A 23,265-nucleotide genomic window follows, 5' to 3' on the forward strand; every position below is an offset into this window, starting at 1 on the left:
CCAGGATAATCGTGACAAAATCCGGGAAAAAGGTTTGCGTCATCGCCGTCGTGCAGATCAACCCTGGGACACTCGTAGTCTATAACGCCGTTGAGCGGATCAAGGGGGGTCACCAGACCGAAAGAGCTTCACCGTCAGCAGTATCACCACCGGGGACGAGAGACGTCGTTTCCTCCCCCAGGTCCACCTGGACCCATCACCCAGCAACAATCAAGGCCACCGGCCCAAATCATCCAGCCCCGACATCGACCCTAGCCGGAGACTGCTCCGGGCGAGCACGGAGCTGTCCACCTGCGACCCAGCACCGGAAACCCAGCGATCCCCAGTGTGAACCATATGAAAATCAGTTGAACAATACACCAGTTAAATCAAGCACATGTGTAAAACTATTTCCTCCCCTGCGGAGTTACACAGCGTTATGTACAAACCCTGGGCTTCTTAATAAGAAGGGTTGTAACAGTACTCATCGTCAAAAATTAGGCAACCAAATATACTAGATCAGTATGTACATAACATTTTAATGTTACAGATTAATATTAAGTAGCAATAACAGCGGCTCCCTGAATCTTCCTACTGAATTACTGGATCACTGGCACACAAAAGCTTAGTATTTTAATGATGGGGGATGTCGACCAAGGAAATTGCAGTTGCTAATTTTTTTAAATTAAAAAATGTTAAACAAAGTACAAATTATTATCACCAAATTATCACATTTTCTATGGAGAGAATACAAACTCAGATTTACTATTTAAGGAGACAATGTCCGAAGGACTTAACGGCAAACTTAGACATACGTTTTTTAGAAAGGTATAATCGCAGTGCGATAACTCAGATTTAACAAGATAAACTTTTCGAATCCCTTCATGGAAGTGGTTGTGTACATCGTTGCTCAGTTTCCCATACACACTAGTCGCGATTTCGACAACATTACCCCACTTTTCTTTGTTCATCTTAGCTTGGAACGCTTTCCCCTTCTCTTCATTTAAAAATTCTTCTCACATTTTACGAGGAGGTATTTCTTTCTTATCTCTGTTTTTGAAGACATATCGCTTCTGAAATAGCTCTAAAGCGCCTCTAGCGGACAGTTTTCTTGTTGCATATAAGTAGTCGCGTTGTATATCCTGAAATATTTACCAAGAAATTAGCAAATTAGTTTCAAAACAGATAGGCTGTTAATAAAATATTTGTGATGTATTATCTTACCAACGATTTTCTGAGATGTAATGTCTCCTTTTCCAAGTTACGAATTTGATCATTTTTTATATCTTTGTCTTTTATATATACATCCATTTTTTCTAGCAGTTTTTGCATTAATAAATCCTTCCTTGCAAATTCTTCTATATACAGGGTTATTCTAAATGATTGTAGTCGAAGTAGGCGTGAAAACTGAATGTAAAATTTATGGTTGCCGCTCCACATAAAAAAATCATCACAATGATGTGTTAAATTGGGTGCAAAACAACTCAATATTTTTAAAATTGATTGTAGAACAACTCAATATTTCTGGATTCAATCGTTAATTTAACAAAAATAAATAAAATCCTCATCACCGCACTTTTCACCTAAAAAATGACAGTGACAGCGACACAACTGACAGTTCACATGAAAGCGGCAAAAACGTAATAACATGGGCATGGCCTACTTCGACTACAATCATTTAGAATAACCCTGTATATTTTTTCTCTTTCTTCAATATATTTTCTTTCTCTTTCTTTTTGTTGAACTTCTATATATTTTCTTTCTCTTTCTTTTTGTTGAACTAAATCTAAAACAAATAAAACTATTACAGGTATAATTTTAGCCGGCTTTATATTAAATATGATTCTTACAGATGATTAATCCAAAAGCAAATTCCAAAACAAGAACAGCGAACCAAACAAACTCGTGCTCCATATCCCCACCTAAAACTCATTTCATTTCAATGTTATAAAAATCTACAAATTACCATTGTTATAGTTCTCTTATTTATAATTTCTGCAGTTGTCAAACGATTATAAGGCTGAAAATAGTTTCCACAGCTTTGTTGTGTCAACTAATAATACATACAAAATAGTATATAACGGTATTAGGCCGATATGGGTTATATAACAGACGAGGTTGAGATATTGTAAAATCGAGGCGGAGCCGAGATTTTATAATCAACCGAGTCTGTTATATCCATATCGGCCGTATGTTGTTTTATAGTTTTCTTTATACCAATAATACTTAACATTTAACGATGATTTATTTGTAAGACTGACATTTCTCTTTACTTCAAAAATTAAATTTAGTTGTCATTTGTGCCGTAACCGTAGCAACGGCAGCAGAAATAACGGCCTCGGTCTGATAATTTTGAATAACGGCCTAGACTGTTATAGGTGTCATATCAATCAAGCATTGAGTACTGATAAATCCTAATAACAGTATGGTATAAAGAAAAATATTTATTTTTAAAACAATATCTATTAATAGGATCGTTAGGAGCTCTTAACCTTTTTATTGTTGTTGTATGTATATTTAATACCTATACAGGTTTATAAATTATCCGATTTTCGACATTTCCCACTAACTCAATAAAATACAATAAAATATAATATAATAACTAAAACTAACTAACTAAATAAGACAATAATTCAAAACAATAACAAATTAGCAGCTTTCCAAATACAATTATCCTTCCCCACATATTGTCCCTCTTCTCCACTCAACAATCTTCATCCATTCGATCCCTCTTCCGTCCTCATTCAACATTTCTTCTCTACTTTCCTCTCTCTCTCTCAATTCTACGCATTCATTCAACATATGTTCTATCGTCTCCTTTTTTTCTCCACACATCCTGCACACTCTAATCCTATCCTCATTCCAATATTTATTCTCTCTCTCCTCATTTCCACACCTAAATCTTGCTATTATCACTCTCTCCTTTCTACTCTCTCTTCCTAGGTACTTTGGTAGTTCTTCCGTTATTATTTTTTCATACTTCCCATTGTACCTAGATTCCCTAATTCTCGTTCTTCTTTCCTGCACTTGCACATCTCTGTCTCTCTGCACCAATTCATCTGTCATTGCTCTGCCTCCCTCTCGCATTCTTTCTATCTCCGCTCCTGCATACCCATTTCTTTCGAAATATGCCTCCCTCTCTTTCCATACCCCTTTTCCTATTTCTTTCCTTTTTTCTTTCAGACACTCTTGCAAAATGCTACACTCTCCTCTCTCTATCAACCTCTCCTCAAATCTTATTGCTCTCTTTCCTGCTTCTATTCTTATTCCATCCCTTTTTGTTTCCTCCATCACTATATAGCCCGGTGTCTCTCTATCTACTCCTAGCACCCATTTCAAATATTTTCCTTGCACCCCTTCCAACCCTTCTTGCTCTCTCCATCCCCATATTTCCGCTCCATACATCATCATTAACCTTTTTATTTAATTATTTAATTACTGACAACTAATTTTATAACTGAATATTTAAGATCCGTTGTTTAGAGCATTCAAATAGTTGAATAACCGTTAATCAATATGTAAAGCGCGTTTGAAGTCCTATATATTCAAACTTAGCTATCGCTAACTAGAGTTCATATTTTTTCTTGTTTCTTTGTTCCAGTATGATGTAAATATTAACCAACAGATACACTAAATAAGATACTTTTCCAAAAGTGATAAAAGTGACATTTTACTGACAGAATTTTACTAGTAGAAGTTTCACTTATATGTTTAGATCACTAGACAGATAAAGTCCATGTTACGATAAAGGCATTTTTTTATGTAGTGGCTTGCCAGGGAACTATCCAGAGTGGTTTTTCAGGCATTTCGATTTTTCGAACACAAGTTGTAATGTTTTCCTAAATAATCTATTCCACTATGTGTTATATTTTAATGGATTAAGGGCCGGTTGCACCAACGTGAGTTAAATTTAACTACAGATTAAAATATACGAAAACATTGTTATAACAATAGGTAACTAAAGTAACGAAGCATTTTAACCTACAGTTAACTTTAACTGGCGTTGGTGCAACCGGCCCTAAGAGGTGTTTTATAAAAGCGTCATTAAGTTAATAGCAAACAAATGTGGATTAACTAATCATGTGATAAAATTGAACCAATCGTCAACTTCACGAGCTAACTGCGCATTAATATTTAATTGCAATTAAATATTTAATTCGCTTTCTGTAAATCGATCAGAAACTAACGTGTAGTACAAAACCAGTGATGCTTAAAATCCAAATTCAAATCGAATTATTCTTAACAGCCAAGAAAATATTTATTTCAAACATCTTCATCTTTAACAAAGGGTAGTAAATAACTTTAATACTAATTCACTTTGTGTTTACAATTAAAGTAGGATTTTTTTATTCATTTCATTTATTTACTATACGTCATTGTCCTGTCTAGGTTGCCTATCAATCATTTTCATAAACTATTCTTCCCTGTTTAGTAGATATTAGGAGTAATTAGATAGTAATAATTGTAGAGTAAGTAAAAAAATTACTTAATAAGATGTTTTGATGGATATAATACACTTTTTTTAAATAACCAATTCGATTTTCTATTCTTTCTAAAAAAAGCTTATTTTTAAAAGCATTCTTGAATCCAGAAGACTTGTTATAGCTATTGATTCTAGACTTTTTCAATTAGAATTTAGATATCACAATAAAATTTTTGTAGTAAATAAAAATACGCCTGTTATGAAGGAGAACAAAATTGTAGCAGAATATTATACACCGTTAAAAACAAGACAACCATCTGAACTACAGCAATTTAAAAATAGTTACAAATCTTTTACTCAAGATAAAAAAAATTAATATATACCAAAAAATATCAATGAAGTAACTCAAATGAGAAATCGTAATTTTGCCATTGAATATTTCAATTCGACTGTAAATAAAAAACTAACAAAGACAGAATTTTGCAAATCTAAAAATATTTCCAGAAATTCCCTCAATATGGGGCTAAATTCAGTTGGCATAAAGATTACATGTAAAACGAGAACAAATGAGAACAAACGAGAACAATCCGGAACAAAAGACAACAAATCGGAACAATTGGGAACAAAAGAGAGAAAAAGTAAAATAAAAAATAAAAAAATATTCGATAATGTAGAACACAAAGCAGGTAGTCGTAAAAATATAGGTTTAGATGAAGAAGCAGATGAATTAATTAGTAAATCTTTAGAAACTTTCCAGTCATAAATGGATAAACTAGTTTCATACATTCCTAATGACGAGAAAGAAAAATGGAAAAAAGATTTAAAACCTATTATTATGGAAATAGACAGATTAGAAGATGGAGCAAAAATAGTTGGTTTCAAACAAGAAGTTGTAGATAAATATATTGCAAGGAAAACAGCTAATTTATTCCTTGAACAATTAATTATGACTGACTGTGAACTAGAGTCCGCTAATAATAAAATAGATGAATTGGAATATAAATTAGATAACTACAATAATTACGATCCTAAGAAACTAGCAGAATTAAGAAACAAAACAGTAGTAATACCATCAAACATCGATGATGTAAAGAAAAGAACTCTGAAAATATTTGAAAGACATACTAAAAATATGAGAGCAATAAATGAAAAAACTCAAAAATTGTAAATTAAATGGAAAATATGGTATTCAAGAATTTAAATATATTCAATAAAGAATATCCAAAATTTCGAAAAAAGTTTTCAAGTCTTATTCAACAAGTTAATAAATTAAAAATTATTATTTTTGTTCTTATGTTTATTATCGTAATTGTAATTATTGTTTTCCTAATTTATTACTTCAACACTAATAAAAAATAGCGATTTATTCAACAATGTCCATGAACGTACCTATGATGATACTAATACGTGTCCATAAGCTAATGTATCTGTAGAATTACGTAAAAGGTATCTTTTATCATCTTTCCAACTTAGAGATTTTTTCTTTACTTCTTCAGTAAATATATCATGTTTATGACTCCTGATCACTTTCTGTCTATGGAAGTATTCTTTTTGATTAAACAAGCAATTTTTGTAATCTTCAAAACTTATTTCTTTCTTGATACCTTTTAATTTTTTCTAAACAGACGTTTCAGTTCTGTAACTGTACATTTTTGACCTTAAACCTATGCATTCTAATATCTTAATACCATTCAATTCATCTTTGAATTTCCCTATTACTTTCTTATTTTTATCAGAATATAATGGATGATCCTTTGGATAATCAGATGTATCAAAATAGTCGGGATTGTTTTTCATAAATTCATAGAAATCGACATTTTTAATCTCATATATAAAGCTATCAGTATCTTCATAAAGAAGTTTTACGTTTTCATTGAATTATTTTTTAATTACATTGTAATGGAAGTTATACATTAATAATTTCGATAAATCTAATACGGCTTGCCCAATGTAAATCGGTTTATTAAACAATACTTTCGTTTTATAATTGTGAACTGCTGCCAGGTGTTTGCTAAATATAGTTCTGTGTTTAAAATTAGGTTTGTTTATCGCTTTTTGTAATTTTTCTTCATCACAATATAATTTAATATTTTGTTGGTTTCTAACAGATTGCATAGACTTACCATATGGGGCATTAACCATTAATTTCCAAAAATCTTTTTCAAAATCACTTTTCGCCTTTTGTCTTTGTTCAGTATTAAATTTTACATATGGTGCTATGAAATTTGACTGAGTAAATTTTATACCTCTGTGAACCTTTGTTATTCTAATACCTAAACTTCTGTAAAGTTTTAATGTTTTGTAATGAATTATATAATTTTTCTTATCATCGAAATGACAAAGTAGTTTTTCTACTTTTCCGCCCGGAGGAATTCTATTTTCCGGAGCTAAAGGGAGATCATTGAATTTGTTATGAATAGCTAAGTCTACTGGAACAAAGTGCAAAGGTATTTAAACCATGTGGAACTCGCCATAGATTTTCAAATCCAATTAAATATCCTGGGCATTTTATGGAATGGATTAAAAACACGGGTAACAAGCAGTTATCAACTTTGTAGCCTATTAAAGTGTAGGTATACAGCTGGTTGCAAAAAAATCGGGAAATGTCAAATCAAAATGACAACGTTTTTTCCATTTTTTTGATAATGTGAAAATGGTTTCTTAAAAATAGGTTAGGATCATTTGAAGTTACGTCAGTTTATAAATAAATAGGTTAGATTTCATTTTGATAACAGATTCAGAAGAAAACTTTAAAGAACTTAAATTCATCAAGCAGACCTTGTTGGAATAAAAGCAGAATAACAACAATAGAAATAACGAAGAACAGTAAGTACCTAGTACTTACCAACGAAGGTACTATAAATACAATTATTTTTATTCATTTAAAGAACACAACAATTTAATACTTAATTGCTGCCCCGTTCTTCTCTATCACGGAATTTAATCGTCTAGGCATGGACGAAATTAAGTGCTGACAAAATTCTGGCGTGAAATTGTGCCATTATACATTTATGGCATTTATAAGGTCCTGCCTGTTTTGGGGACCAATATTTCTTCGCCGCATACTATTCATCATTATGCCCCATATATTTTCTATTGGGTTGATATCTGGGCTTCTACAAGGCCACGGCAAGACATTAATATCGTTATCTCTGAACCAGTTTTGTGCTATTGCTGACGTATGTATTGGACAATTGTCCTGTTGAAATGTAAAATTGTTCGGAAAGGCTTGGGCAACAAATGGTAGCATAACTTGTTCAAGACTGTTGACATAAACGTTTGCATTCAGTCTTTGCTCCACAACACACAACACTCGTGGACCTCGGACACTGATACAACCCCAAACATTAACAGAAAAACGGTTAGGATTGACCTGCTGCGTAAGTATAGCTTTCTTCGAAACGTGTATTTCTTGGTCTATATACTTGTACTCTGCCGTCTTTATGTGATTTAAACGTTTTTTCATCAGAGAATACTACTGCATTCCAGAAATTTTCTTCTTGTAGGAACTCAAGAGCAAATCCTACTCTGCTCTTTATGAAGATTCGTCAGAAATGGCTTCTTAACTGCCCAATAGTTGCCCAATTCAGATGAACGAATCCGACGACATGCAGTGCTTCGAGAAGCTGAAAAATTAGTTTGATGGATTGCTTCTACAGCATTTGACATAGGCCTTTCTCTTAAAAAATTTAATAATTCCTCATCTTGCTGTTCATTTGAGGCTTTAGGGTGACCTGAACCTGCTTTTCTCAATTTCCCATTTATTTTTAACTCTATAAATACTGCTTTTTCCCACACCAAATTCTGCCGCTAAATTGGTAATTGGTCTACCGTTTTCTAGGTGAGAAACTACCCTAGCTTTATCTATGTCGCTTAAGTGAGGCATTTCAAAAGTCAATCTGAATTTTATGACAATGATGTAAAAATAATTTTATGACATTTTTGATAGGTGTTAACTCAATTAATTGTCAAGTTGAACCAAATTTACATTTGGAAAATTTTCATTTTACCAGCAAATACTTCGGCACGAACAATAGATTGCTGAATGTGGCCGTACCCTCGACTCAATACAACTTCCCCCCTTTTCCAATCCAGCCTTACTTCCAGTAATAGTAAAAAAATATTGATAATTATATTTTAACTGAAAACTATTTTTTATAGAATTTTCATCCGATCTACTGATCTACAATATTTCTACTGAAGACGCTATAAGTAAATTGTGTAAATTCTGTTTTATGTAGTAATGAAGATATAAATTCTTGTGAAAGTTTCAAAAAGAAAATAAGAAAAGCTGAGCATAATCAAAATTATAAAAAGGCAGAATGTTAATCCAAAATTCGGGCTGCAACTACGGGCTGCAATGTACCGAAAACGTTACATGCAAAATTCGATGTCAAAATAAAGAGCAAAATTTTGAAGGTGAGGAAGCCATAAATCTCTGTTTGTCGCAATTGAGGAAAAGAAACACCAAATCAAAATTTATAAAAATGCAATGGAAATGTATCGAAAAAAATTGAAAATAAAAACTTCAAAATAAATGTAGTCTTTTAATTTCATAAATAAATTACTTTGAAAATTAAAATAAATAAAAAAGCCAGGATATCCAGCTGGCTGTGTCTTATTTTGCACCGATCACAAGCCAGTAGATGGCGTCGGTACACAAAAAACTATGGGAGTTTGCGTTCTATAGGTTTACTGTGTTGTCTATGGTCGATGTGTGTCAGGTGGCGCCCTCTGGCAGTTCTTTGACTGTTCGGTTCATCGGGGCGTTGAACCTACTCGGTCGGTAAGTTCTCAAATTTTGAAGTATCCGAGGCAGGAGGTGGTTAAGAAAAAAAACATGGCCGCAGTAGTAAGTTGTCGTGACAGTCAATGAAAATAAATTAAAGCAAAAACATGTAAATAAAAAGGTTGTGTTTGGCGTGCGGTTAGGTATCGGAACAAATCAATGGGGACGTATCTCTGCAGAAGTGTTGGTGACTATGTGAAAAAGTGGGTGCTGTTTTGGATGTATGTTGTGTTTGGTGACCACCTGGCTCTGTCCGTGCTGTCAAGCGGGCCTTATCATTCAAAATAAGATGGGCATTGTTTATTTTATACGGAATTATTCAAGGAGTGTCACGGTGAATTGGTAAATAGCCGAAATCTTTTTCGTACAGAATGCGATTTAACCCGGACCGCAACCATAATCAAAACAAACATCCAAGACCCAAAAAGGCGAAAGGAGCGATTAATTAAGAGACACACGACCAATGCAGGCGACACATGTTAATTTGTCACGACCCGCCACACGTATCGAAGGAATTCGGAGTTATTCCCAGAATTCGGCGTGTTATGGACTGTATTCCTTCAAAAATTTAATCTCGAATTTAATGGTTAGTTAAACAAAGATTACGAACTTTTTAATTGGCCTCCGACTGGAATAAAATTCCAGAATGCAGCCTCGGAGGAATTTATAACTCGACAATAAAACAAGTACGGCATTGCATAATTACACTCTTTAAGGAATACTTATGTTTTCATTTTTTCGCAGAACGAGACCTTGTTTTTCTTATTTCGTACCACTTCTTACTTTTCATTGCCCGTTACATATTTTAGGTCTATCGGGAGAGAAGGGGTTGTTCAATTTTCGAGAACGTTATCCTTGTAACCCGCATATTAAAAAACTACCCCGGAAGGTAGTAAAACTATTACTATTAACTTTGTCAATATGTTTATTATACATATACCGTTCCACACTCCATCAGCCATTATCACAAATCCCTGCCAAAGAACGTTGACATCCGGTTTACCACTTTTGTCAAGTGTTAATGGATTTCCGCTTTCGAATTGCTAATTACCGGTTGTTCTTCGCAGTGGAGAATCTCAGACTTAAGATGATATGTGAGAACATAAAAAATGGGCGTCGAGGTCCAATTATCGCTTGCCCCCCAGTAATTGGCTGCCAATTACGACGGTAACCTGCAGAAATCTCTAATTGTCCTTCTGATGGTTTTCCACGATCATTACGTGATTTCGGAGAGGGTAGTTTTTGCAGCAGATATAAACAAAAAGGGATGTCGAGAGATGAGTTTAAGCCGTCTTCTGCTCGTTGATGTTCAAATTCCGAAGACGTGAGATGTCGCGTACGGAATGCGGCTGACGAGGATTGACCGGAGAATTTAAAAAAGAAAGTTAGGTCCTGTGGTGCATTTATTATAAAGTGGTTGTTTGAGGTTGTTTTAGAGTGATTGTCGGGGAGCTGTGACCTTTGCAGGCTCGTCATGTTACCGATTTATTTGACGTAAATTTTTAATTGGCCGGTCAAAGGGGTAAAATTAGAAAATATAAACACCGAAACAAGCAACCACTTTCACCTCACCCAAATACCCCCGCGACGACAGGGAAGCTTTAAAAAAACATTTTTGTATTTATTCTTAGAATCTGGGATAAATTTGTTTATTGATGCCTGCTTGTTGGAATCGATTGCACCTTTAATTAGGATTCGCAAGATGGTATTAGTTCTGTTTCGTAGGTGAAGTGTGTGGGACGAGGTCTGAAGCCTTCGTTTACGGTGTTTGGCTTCTTTATCGCGAAATTACTTACTCGACGTGGTGTATGTATCGTCCCTTTCGGAACCAGATGTCGATGGTTTGATACAATAGGGTTGAGACCGTTACGATGCTAATAAAGATAAGAATTACATTGTGATACGTGATGTCTGGGTGGTTCTTTACGATGAAACGAAAATCTTTGAAGCATTTTTTTTTAAATCACTTCATAATAAAGCGATTTGTCCAATGCAGGGATTAGCCTGTTCAATTTCGAGAAAATTAGCCTGAGTGTAATCCCACAGCAACGACAGGATAAGAGATGTCCGTCAGAATACTAAAATGAAGTTTACATCGGAAAGTTAGATTGTTTAATTTCTTCGTTGACTTAACCCGAAGTTTTAATTTAGAGAAATACATGAACGTGAATTGCTAAAGTTTATGCTGAGAACTTAATTGGACCTTTGAAAGTTGTCTCACGGGATTGTACCTTCAAAAAATCTTCACAACGTCTCGTTCGTCTAGCAATTCTAATTTGACTTTGTTAGGGCAAGATTTTGCATAATATAGGGATGAACGTGTTCTCGTGTCAGAAACCAATTTTCGACGTTAATTTTTATGAAGTTGGGAATAACAAAGTAAAGAAGTCCGTTTTTAATCAAGTTTTTTAGGTGTATGGTTCGCTATTGTTTGCCATTGACATTTCCTTATTCAGAATTGAAAATAAATTATTCTTTGTTACAGAACGAAGTAACAAGATCAATCAAGAAGCATTGACCTAATTTAACAAAAGGGATAAAAATAAAAACATGATAGATACATAGGTATACGCATTCAACCTTGCCATTGCTTGTGCGTAGATCATTCACCTGTGTCAATAACTATCTATATCTGTGAAGGACTAATTTAGATGTTATTATCTAAAGTCGCTTTGTTAAACGAGTCTGGCATGGACTGAAAAGTAAACACGGATATAAAGTAATCATCTTTCGAAAATGTTTCGTTTCTGGGGCGCGGTTTAGTGGATATTTTCAATTTCAAACTTGCGTAAGTTAGGGATTCCCGGAGAATTGCACTTCGGTCGGAACATGTGTTGATTGTTGTGATTTCCATTGAAACATTTGCTTATGTCGTGATCACAAAGTGTACAAATCGTAAAATTATTTGAAATAAGCACCAACAACCGATAACATATTTTTTTGTAACACAGGTAAAATGGCATATTAAGCATATTCTATTCCTATGATAATAATTCATGTTTCCTACGTCATTTTGTAATGCGAACGTTACCTTTGGAAACTTTCGATTGCTATTTGATTTTGAAGGAATGTTATCAGCCTGATATACGTTCGTCGTAATCGTGAGGTTTCTATTTTTATTGTTATTTGATGTGTTCTCCTCACGGATTGTTGTCGGTGTCGCCAGCCAGAAATATTTTTCTATTTGAAGATGCGATTACGCGATTGCGACATTTTTGGATAACAGTGTTTTGAACTTGTTCGATAAGAGTGCTTTTATTAGATTTGTTTATTGTGGCGAATTAAACGAGGAAGTGTCGAGGAGGTGAGATCTTTGGCAGGTACTTTCGACATAAACTTGTAAGAATTTAACCTGTTCTTTTACTTATTCTAAACTAGCTTCTAATATCGCAAAAATTATTGTCCTTGAGGTCGTTACGCTATTATAAATATCAGTTTGGAGAATAGATAATATCTTTGCAGAGAATGTGACCCCATTTTCCGGATTTACGAATTTTTTTAGTTTCTTTTTTTAAATATACCACGAACTCAACGTGAAGTCTAAAAAAATAAATTTTCATTTGATTTGGTTAAACTGTTGGGGTACTAATTAATCGATGAAACAAATACATACTACAAGAAAAAAATTGTAATAGTCATTTGATATTTACCTAGTGTGGCCACAAAGATAAAGCGCGATGGTGGTGTAATTCATGGCTGTTGTACAAATTAAACTAAACGAAATAATTTAAAATTTTAAAATTGAGTTTTAAGGTTATTTGGAGAGGGAGAAGCTTTTGAACAAAGTGTGCCAGTATTTTCGCATTTTTAGGTTTTCGGCAAATTGTCCCAATCTCCGGTCAGATGGAGAGGGGGTTGTTATGGTTGGGGTGCATTTTATAGTGGAGAGGATTAAGTTAGTGTCGGTTGCAGACTTGACGAGCTCGACGGATGCCTCCGTTGGTGGAGCACTACCACTTCCTGAAGTCCATGGAACCGCCCCGCAATGGAGACATGGTCAGCTCGGTTCATGTGGGCGAGCGAACACACCGGACCGCCAACCCCATCACGCCGACATTATGGACGGCCCTGTACGACTACGACGCCCAGGGCGAAGACGAGCTGTCCCTTCGCAAGGGTCAGATCGTGGAGGTCCTGTCCGAGGACGCGAAGATATCGGGGGACGAGGGCTGGTGGACGGGCAAGATCGGCGACAAGGTCGGCATATTCCCGTCGAATTTCGTCGCCTACGACGACCCCATCAACCACGTCAATTCGATTATAGCGGACATTCATCCGATCGAGATCGATTTCGGCGAGCTGGAACTCGAGGAGGTGATCGGTGTCGGCGGGTTCGGTAAAGTGTATCGTGGTGTGTGGAAAGGACACGAGGTGGCCGTCAAGGCGGCGAGACAGGACCCCGATGCCGAATACTCGGTGACGTTGGAGAACGTCATCAAGGAGGCGAAACTGTTTTGTCTGTTGCAGCACGTCAACATCGTGTCCTTGGAAGGTGTTTGTTTGAAAGGACCTAATCTGTGTTTAGTGCTTGAATATTGCCGTGGTGGTTCGTTAAATAGAGTGTTGGCGGGTAGGAAAATTAGGCCGGATGTTTTGGTCGACTGGGCCATACAAATCGCGCGGGGGATGGACTATTTGCACTGTGGAGCACCCATTTCACTCATTCATCGGGACCTGAAAAGTTCTAACGGTAAGTTGGTCACCACGAAGTGATTCTTATAAGACAGCGAACTACTCCTGAATCGCAGCTCGAGCGAGTTTTCAAAATGAATCGAAAAAAATTTCATGAAAACTGTATGGAAGATTTGCATACAATTAAATGTCAAGCGACCAAAAGGGATTAAGTCTACGTGACGGTATTTTCTCGGATGAAAAAGGAGTTGGCGGCTTTAATTTTATAGCGCTTTTGAAGTGCCGAGAATGGTTGACCGAAGGTATAAATTCAGCTCCAACCCAAATGTCCGGAGAAAACCCGAAGAAGCAGCACTGTGATTGTAGGCAAAGATTATTCTTTGCAGAGTTGATTTATGACTTCCGTAAATTTTTTGGCATTTTGAAGCGACCATGTAATTTTCGAGTTTGTTGTTTACTTCCGAACTAATGGACAGTGTTGCAACCGGGCTCGTTATTTGAAGTCATGTCGTTAGATCGTAAATCATTATGTTCGCGGATTGTACTCAAAATCCGGTTTGTTTGTTATTAAAAACTTCGGGAATTTTTGGTGTTTAATAACCTATCATTAACTGATGCGTTATTGCATGTATCGAGTATATTTCCCAACGAATCGTCGACTCTTCGGTCCGATATTTTTCACGAAACGTGTTTTTTTTTAATGTAGACAAGTTATCTTAAAAATGTCATGTCACGTCGTACTTTTTAATCGTAACGCCAACGTTATCGATGTGCAGGTCTTGTAAAACAGATTTTTTCGAAAGTGGCAAATACGCACAGTTGCGACTCGGAACGTCAACAGCAACTGTTATAATTTTTTTCGCCGAACAAAGTTCATTATCATTCCTAAAAATAGTGGGAATTAACTTTACGTGCACACGTTTTATTTAAATTGCGTACGGAGACCACATGTAATTGGGCGTCTCCGAGGTTAACCGTCTGGGAAAGGTGTTGCAAATGAGTTGAACGCCTTATTAAACAATTTTTTTTTTCGCTGATTTACATCACCGAAGATAAGACGGGGAACGGTCGGTTAAACCCACCTAATTAAATATCTTGCTGCGTTTTAACGGATTCGTTGTTGTTAAAAATTGAAATTGGTACCGTGCGATTAGCGATGCATCTTGATAAATGTGCAACTACAACGTGTAATTAGCGGCGACCACGTGTTTTCACTTCTGATAGTGGTTTAGAAGAGATACGCGTGAGGTCAGCAAGTAAATGACGGTGCCAGGTATTCATTTAATCGTGTGGTGTGGCGACAGCGAATTGTCATTTAAATCTTGCGATTTTGACATCTTCTCCACCATCTTGCAGCTGACCTAAATTTTTGATGGCTCGCCAGTAGATAGGGGACAGAAAGCGAAGGCTGTGGCTTCACTGGTGTAACACTCGCGTGGAATCTATACTGTAAGAAAACTTCTGGAGGAATTTGATTTGACGAAAAAGTACTCGACTCGACGGTTCTCTTGTTTTGGAATTATTTATAGCATTGTTCTTCGTTTACGTTAGTCTCTTTTATGGAGAGGGATCTTCGCGAATCCATTTCTTCCTGTAACTTCGTGTCTGCCTGTGTGCTTAACATTCTAATGACACATAATTCATCGCCCGCTTTGTTTTCCTTTATAAGTCGACGATATCGCGCGGAATATTTTATAGCATTCAAGCGATCGTTGACACTGTCTTTTTCTCGCGAATGTTGATGGCGAGACATTCTTATTTCGCTTTGTTTTTAGTTGAATTTTTAGATTTGTCTGGTCAGACCGTTTTGTTTTCACCAAATTAACGTGTACAACTTGCTCTCGTTATCAATTTTTCCCTAGAACTGACCTGTTCTATTAGATTCGCCGTTTTTCGAAGCAATTTCTCACGACGATAATTAAACTGGCAGAATAATAAAACGGTTGTCCGAACTAGTTGCCATTCTAATAAGTCATTTCGTAAAAAATCCAATTGAAATGCTTCATGTACAACGGAGAATTTGGACGATTATGTTTATTAATTGCCAACATTCCTGGCGTTAAAAATATATATGATAGAATTTTAATTTTCAATTAACATACCAAGATTTTGTGTGTCGTTTTCTGTGACCTTCGAGATTTTTCAAGCAAACAGTAATTATTATTTCACGTAATTGTGGCAAAAAATTTCTGTGGGACGTCGAATTGCTTAAATTGTGTACAATACTGCGTTTCGTTTCTGTACCACTGTGTCACAAGAGCAGACACTTTTATCTCTACATAAATACAGTTACGCAATGTTTCTGCATTGTTATGGACAATTAACATTTATCCAAATTTTATGCTCATTTACCCTTGACAGGTTGTTGCTGGCAACAGGCAGATCTTGGGGGAGTCAGGTTGCCTCGATTCCGGAATGATTTGTTTGTTGGAGATTGTGGGAAAAGTGTTTGTGGTATAATGGGTCTGATAACGTTGAATAAAATTCCACATATGTATTTGTTATTTGCACTGATATCGTTGAATGTAAATATTGGGCATATTATGTATTTTCTGAATCTTGAATTCGACAAACTAGAAACAGTTTCATCATGTATTTTCTGTAATTGGAGATTATCTAGAAAGTGTACGGTGTATTTTATCTGGAATAACATTAAAAATTAAAATAGTGTTGGTAATTAGTCGGTTAGCAAACACAAATAAAACTTAAATTGCACCAGTTTATGCAGAACGTAATTTTATCTGGACTCATTAATTTATAAAAAAAAAATACTGGGTTATAACGGGTACTGCGTTGCCTGCAGAAGTGAGGTAACAGCAGGAACAATCAGGATTGCATGCTTTTGGTCCGCATGTCAGGTTTAAAAAAATATTTCAGTGGTATTTTAAAAAGTAGATGGAATAAAAAAGTAGGGTGCGTGTGGTTGGGAAAGGGTGTAATGAGCGTGGCGGTGGAATCGACGTTTCGTGAATAATTGATCGAAAGAAAAATACATATATCTGCCTCAAGACAATCACAATTATTCCAATCGATATAGACGGGATTTGAAGTATTTAAGTTTTTATCCCACAGCTGTGCATTTGACGTTGAGAAATTATTATTTTTTTCTGTCGCACAAAGAAACCGAAGGTCTGACGAAATCGGTTCGTGATAACACGTAGTAACATTTGGTACACAACCTGCCCCAAAAAAAGAACTTTACCACATGTCGCATGGGGTTAATTGCCGTTCGAAAAAGTGTGGATATTGTACAGTTGTTGTTCTTTTTCTCCACAAAAATAATTGAACATGTTTTGAAAATGATCAAATTTAGTAAGAGTGTTTGATTTCTAGTGCGATTGCGGCACCGGCTCTGTAATTTTAGCGAATTGCACCGTGACAGGCGATGCCTAGCCCAGTTATTTCACACCATCCGCAATCAAATGGACGATAAACACGTAGGAAGGAGAAAAGCAGAATTATTTCTGTGGTTCTCGCAGAACTTATAAATAGGAATATTGTAGAGGTGAAACGAAGAATTTTGTCTTGATGATAAATGTCCCTCGGTCAGCTGCGTACAAATCGACTTATTTCACGAAAGCGTTGGCGTTCAACAAAAATCATCTCGTTTTAAATGTTAACTGGTTTGTTTATTATGCGTGCGCAAAAAAGATTTACCTAGAAAGATTTTTTGCAACAAAAAAATCCGTTCCTTGGGTAAAAGATTATGTCAGTACGTTGTGATATCCTTCACGTGTAATTTGCACCAGTGATGTAGCCACGAATCCTGGGAGCCATCTAAGGATACATCCGATGTGTCCTCAATTTCACCGCTACTATGCAAAACGTACAAATTTATTCATTCTTATTGGGCAATATTTAACTTAACTGCATTCGGTTTGAGTTTTCTCTCCGTTCAATGACGATCCGATTTTACTGAAACTATCTAGCGGTTTTCTTTTTGCCGTTGGAAAATCCGATTTTGCTTCGGTCAACATTCAATGCTGCTTTGGGCGAATAATCCTGTTAGGTGGCGATCGAGTCTCTTCAGAAATCCAGTTAATGGGCCCCCGAGAGCCTCGCCGGCAAAAAATTGCCCCATCGATTTTAGTGGCAGCGAGCGAGGGCTCGCCTTCGTCCGTCGATTTGTTATTTTAATCCTCGACACCTACCGACCAACCCATTAATTGGCGTACCTATTGTTGTAACCGATGCAAATTGGAAATTTCTCGGGTGACGGGAAAAGAACCCCCTCCCAACGGCCGGGAGGCACTTGATGGTCGCGTGGAGGGCGCGCAATTGCTGAAATTACCACCCACGGTTTGCGATCTGTCGACCGTTTCGTTCGATTCCGCCAGTTTTGGATCGCTTTAAATAAATCCATTTGCATATGTTCGACATTGGACTTCCTTAAACGGCTCCGGTAAGCGCGCCGACCTGCAGCATAGCACTATGCTAATGGGTCACGAGCCCGGAGGATTAATTCGGTAAACAAACTCCGTGTCGCAACCGTAATATATTCGTTTCGTGCCCGTTTAATTTTTCATTATTTGTTTAAGGGTATTTTAATACGCGCAATAAATCGGGATAGGAGAAACTCACGTTTATCTCTCTTATCGCGGACAATGGTGTTGCGTTGCGGCACAGACAAAACATGGGATTTGCATAGAGTTAAGGACTCGTGTTCCCATTAGGACTGTAAGTGGCGTTAAGTTTTTTGCGTTTTTCCGTCACGAATTAACGCCGTTTCAACGCATTGGAATTGCTCAATTAACAGATCCGCAGCCGGAAACTAAAAATAACAGAAAATAATTACCATTATTATATCTATAAATAACAATGAGTTAATCACGTGTCTATTACGTTTGACATGATAAAAGGAAATTAACAGAATCGGTCAGAGAAGATTGAAAACTAACTGCACCTCGTTTGCCGCCACAGATTATCGTCTTGTTTTTCCAGAGATAAATTACGAGATTTCAGGAATTTCCTTCACTCTTCGAGGCAGCAATTTAGCAGATGTGAACGCACTTTCCAATTTATCGCTGTTTTACGTTCAATGCTGAAGTATGCTAGACCACATTACGATAATTATCGCGCTCGATTTTGTGTCGGGCACAACCCTGCTGATGGAAATCTGCATTTTGTATTGTACACGAAAAATAGTTGGAACAAGCGTGTCGGAAATCGGAGAGATAAACGTGGGACACACCTGGTCTTTTTTAAATTGGTAAATGGTTTTTATTCGATAATGATCAACCGAAAGAGTCGAATTCAACCCCATCTAGACGACCAATCGGTCGTCCCGTATTCAAACATTTTTATTGTATGGAGATGGTGGGATAACAATGCGCCTCGTGGGCGTTAATTATGGTTATTTTTAATGTTCGATCGTTATGGTATTTTAATTTGAGAAGGAAACGAGAATTAGAAAGTTGTTAATTGTTAGGCGTAGCCCGATCCGAAGTGGAGTTGCCTAATTTGAAACCCTTCCCCAAAATAATTTTAATTAACTGTCATTCAGGTTACCGGTCTTTATTCGTGGATAGTGAATAAAATATTTTTGATATTTCACTCTAGATAGAACAAACTAGTAGGTGTTAAGCTGCGTACTCACTGATTTTGGTGGAAGCTTTAAAGCTTGCTCGCACGAACGATTTCAACAACGCCTTAGCTTCTTGTCATGTTGAAAAGGAATGAAATCCACATCGACAGACAATTATTTTACGTTCACGTTGTTTGTGCGTGTAAGTTTAATACTTTGGTCAGTCAGGACGCGGTTTTAGTTCAAGCAAATTCGCAAAGTTCAACATTTATCTAGATATAATATGAGCATATATTTTTATTTGCGTTTAAGAATTAAATAGTAGTAAGAAAACATATATTTTAATATTATTTATGAATAAATCGACGTCATGAGCCTGGTTAATTCTTTGTAAACAGCATCTGAAGAATGTCGGTATTTTAATTGGAGTTACCTTGTCTTCCATTTTCTTCAAGCAAGGTGTTCAGCTCAATCTGTAGGATACATGAGATGGCTGTTCTAGAAATTGATGTAATAGTAATAACAATGTTTATTGTACCACTAACGAAATACATAAAAAAGAAAAAAGTAGTAAGTATAAAAAGTTCGATTACAGCCGGAGGTTGATCCGTAGAATACATCCCTTGAAAACGACAGGACAACATAACACAACCGCAAAGCTATATCACACAAGATGCAAACCTTGCGAATTCAAGTTACGACGTCCTGTTGCGAATATAAAATGTGACAAAGGTAGTTTGGATGAGACATTTTTTAGACGTACTAGGGACAATTATAAAACAATTAATATTTACCGGGGTCAATGATAAAATTGTTCGATAAAAGTTGTTCTTTTTTTTGTTATTGTTTTAAGGGTCATGTAGTATATAATTTTGTTTTTGCGATAAGAACGTTAATATTTTTTAAAATTCATTTACATATTGCAAAATACAGGGTTATTATAAATGATTGTAGTCCAAGTAGGCGTAAAAACTGAATGTAAAATTTATGGTTGCCGCTCCATATAAAAAACATCAAAATGATGTGAATAAGTGAGTACACACCGTTTACACACATTGGGTGCAAAACAACTCAATATTTTTGGATTTAATCGTTAATTAAAAAAAATATATAAACAAAATCCCCATCACTGCACTTTTCGCCTAAAAAATGACAGTGACAGCGATAAAAATTGGCAGTTCCCATGAAAGCGGCAAAAATTTCATAACATTGGCCGACTACAGTCATTTATAACAACGCTGTATAAAATTTGAATATTTAGATTGAGAGTTCCCAACCTGTTTCTTGCATTGAAATATATTTTTTAATATATCCCTTTACAATTTACACCAAAATTTGTTAGCCCGAGTGTTTTGAACGACTACTCCTAAGTAGTAAGTTAATCTGACCTTGTAAAATACCTGACTGATCAGGAGAATTGGATAAGCTTTTCAGAATTCGACTTTTAATTAGAACTACTCTATAATGATAATACGAGTATTAATTGAAATTTGAAATATTTAGTTAAACATTCGATATTTTTAGTTTAAAGCAGATATCGAGTATGCTTAGAACAACTTTAATCAAAGATACATTAGGACCATCATTATTGCCCTCGCTTTTTGTAATTTGAACTTTTGGTTCCTTTAATAATTGAATGTACATTATCGAACGGCTAGTAATAGTAGTTTATTTAACGAGTTTGTGTGTAAATTGGGTTTTTTTTGGCATGAGTGGGCCAGTTTAAGGCCCACGATTGCCAAAAAAGGCCCAATTTACACACGAACGAGTTGAATACAACGTTTTTTGGTTCGACGAGCCCCTTAAAGTCTCCAAATCGCTTAAAATCTTTTTTAGAATTTGCGTTTATTATACGTCTATAAACGTCAGTCAGTAGGAGTCGTTTATGGCTTTATAAAAGTACACTGTACTTTATTGAAATTTTTATCAATATTTCAGTGTATTGCACCAAAAACTTCCAATATTAATGTTCAAACTCTACTTTTTAACATCTGTTGCAGATGTAGTTGCATCCTTGAATTACCAATTAATACGAAATTCCCTAGAATTTGAAAATTTATTTTTTTTATTTAAAAATTAAAACAAGGGTGCAAATTCTAAAAAATAACATAAAAAACTGGTTTTATAAGGGTATTGGCGCACGAATCCCAGGTGTAGAAAACGACCCGTAGGGGAGTTTTCTACACCTGGGATTCGTGCGCCAAATCAACCCTTATAAAACTCGTTCTTTAATATACTATTAAAATAACTTGAAGTTTCGTTTTGGCAAGTTGTGACATTTATCAAAATCCGTTCACATAGGAGAAAATTCTCAAATTCTGACAGTGTCCAACAAAAGAATAGGTTTTATATGACTACTTTCTTATATGTACCTCGGTAAAAAAATTAATTTTAGGGTAGATAATTTCTGAAAAGTGAGTATGTTAACCGAAAATATTTTTGCATTATCACTAGATAATTAATAATTGTAAAATATCAATTTCAAGTGGTGATTTTAAAAATTGATTATCACCTGGTTTAGGTAAAAAAAAACATATAAATCACAGTACATAGTATTGGTGAGTAATCAAGAATCTTTAAAAAATGTATTCTTATAACGGAAAAACGTAAATGAAAAAAGATTGTATTGGCCATCTCATCCAGAATATGGGGGGCGGGGGGTCAAATGACGATAGCATTGTGGGTGTCCAATTTAGGAAATGATGGCTATTACTCGTGAGGATGATTTTGCGATTGAACTTCATAAACTAGTTGCTGTGATATTTGCAGTGAGTTTTGAAATTATTATTCAACGGGCGGTGGGTAATGAATCCTGTTATCCAATGAAGTGAACTTTAATAATTACAATATTATCCAATAGGAGTCGAAAAATATGTAGGTATGTACTTATTTGAAAATAAAGTTCAATTAATACTGTCTCACTTATATTCTTTCTGGCTGACATTATCATATGGCCATATAACCCTTAATCCTAATAGGACATCTATCCCGGTTACGCAGCATGTGATCGCCCACCCCTACTGAGAAACAACATATTTGTCAGTCTGTTAATGTTGATATTATCTTACGAGAAATATTATAAACATAGAAACACAAAAAACACACTTGAAACATGAATAAAATTGCTATTGGTATTGATTTCCATTCGGACTGATTGGTTCTTTCTGGTAGATGCCCCTATGACCAGATCTCCGCCAGATTTACCCTACACAGGATCAATAGGAGTAGATTTATTTTTATTTGATTTAGAATTTCTTGCGAGTGCTTTTTCCGTATGAAAATAGCTTGTGTGGAGCTTGTGTGCTTTGGTTTATCCTTTTACGTCGTACGTTCGTTTCTGTTTGGAGGGAAATGGGATTTGCTCACGTATTTTCCATTTTGCTGCAACACAAACGAAACGATTGTTGTCCTTTAGTGTATTGCATTAAACGAGTTCTATTCGCTCCGTGATGTGATGATAGACCGCTATGAATTCATCATAATCAAGCAAGCTTATAATGTATTGAAAACTCATCCAGTTTGCGTCGAATCCATCAAAACTGATCGACGTAGTCGATAAATCCCACTGAAGACGTTCACAGTTCCACTCAGATGCCCAACTGACGACGTCCAAAAAAACAAGTTGTTCAGTGTGGTCTTTTACAAATTAATTGCCTTTTATGATAAGATCGGCTTTTTTCTGACGCCGCGGTGGAGGCTGTTATTTAATCTTCCTGTAGTGATCAGCAGCTGTATCGATCCGATCGCCAAAAAAAATAATACCTGTTCGATGATTTGCACAATGAATTGCAACAGCGCCTTCTTCTTCGTAACAATGCGAGGTGATGGTGCGTTCGAACGGATCCAAATTTCGGTCGTCTTTTTTCCAGCGATCCAGTCGAATGCATCTTAAATAAACAGAATCGACCTTCCCCTGTT

The 23,265-nt window shown here is 35.8% G+C and overlaps 1 protein-coding gene and 2 long non-coding RNA genes across 10 annotated transcripts in view; 2 read left to right on the top strand and 1 right to left on the bottom strand.

The window, feature by feature from the left end:
* Nucleotides 1-641: 641 nt before the first annotated feature.
* On the bottom strand, nt 642-19,543 carry LOC138133634 (uncharacterized). Of its 4 annotated transcripts, none has more exons than XR_011160455.1 (4): nt 19,420-19,543; nt 1,830-1,901; nt 1,204-1,765; nt 642-1,121 (listed from the first exon to the last, which is right to left on the bottom strand). It is a non-coding gene; the product is annotated as an uncharacterized lncRNA (long non-coding RNA). The 4 variants fall into 4 exon arrangements; XR_011160453.1 differs by having other exon boundaries at nt 1,204-1,780; XR_011160454.1 differs by lacking the exon at nt 19,420-19,543 and having other exon boundaries at nt 1,830-7,135.
* LOC138133635 (uncharacterized) lies at nt 8,061-8,967 on the top strand. Its single transcript, XR_011160456.1, has 2 exons — nt 8,061-8,508; nt 8,564-8,967. It is a non-coding gene; the product is annotated as an uncharacterized lncRNA (long non-coding RNA).
* LOC138133629 (mitogen-activated protein kinase kinase kinase 11-like) overlaps nt 9,201-23,265 on the top strand; it is a 38,971-nt gene continuing 24,906 nt past the window's right edge. For 2 of the 5 annotated variants that reach the window (XM_069051552.1, XM_069051557.1), the window contains exons 1-2: nt 9,201-9,533; nt 13,104-13,881. In XM_069051552.1, coding sequence (XP_068907653.1) covers nt 13,122-13,881 — 760 coding nt within the window. In that variant the 5' untranslated portion in view covers nt 9,201-9,533; nt 13,104-13,121. Of the gene's footprint in view, nt 9,534-12,322; nt 12,531-13,103; nt 13,882-23,265 lie in introns of those variants that run through there. The other 3 variants (XM_069051553.1, XM_069051554.1, XM_069051556.1) reach the window with 3 other exon arrangements.

Source organism: Tenebrio molitor, chromosome 6 (assembly GCF_963966145.1).
Source record: "Tenebrio molitor chromosome 6, icTenMoli1.1, whole genome shotgun sequence".
Lineage (NCBI taxonomy): Eukaryota > Metazoa > Arthropoda > Insecta > Coleoptera > Tenebrionidae > Tenebrio > Tenebrio molitor.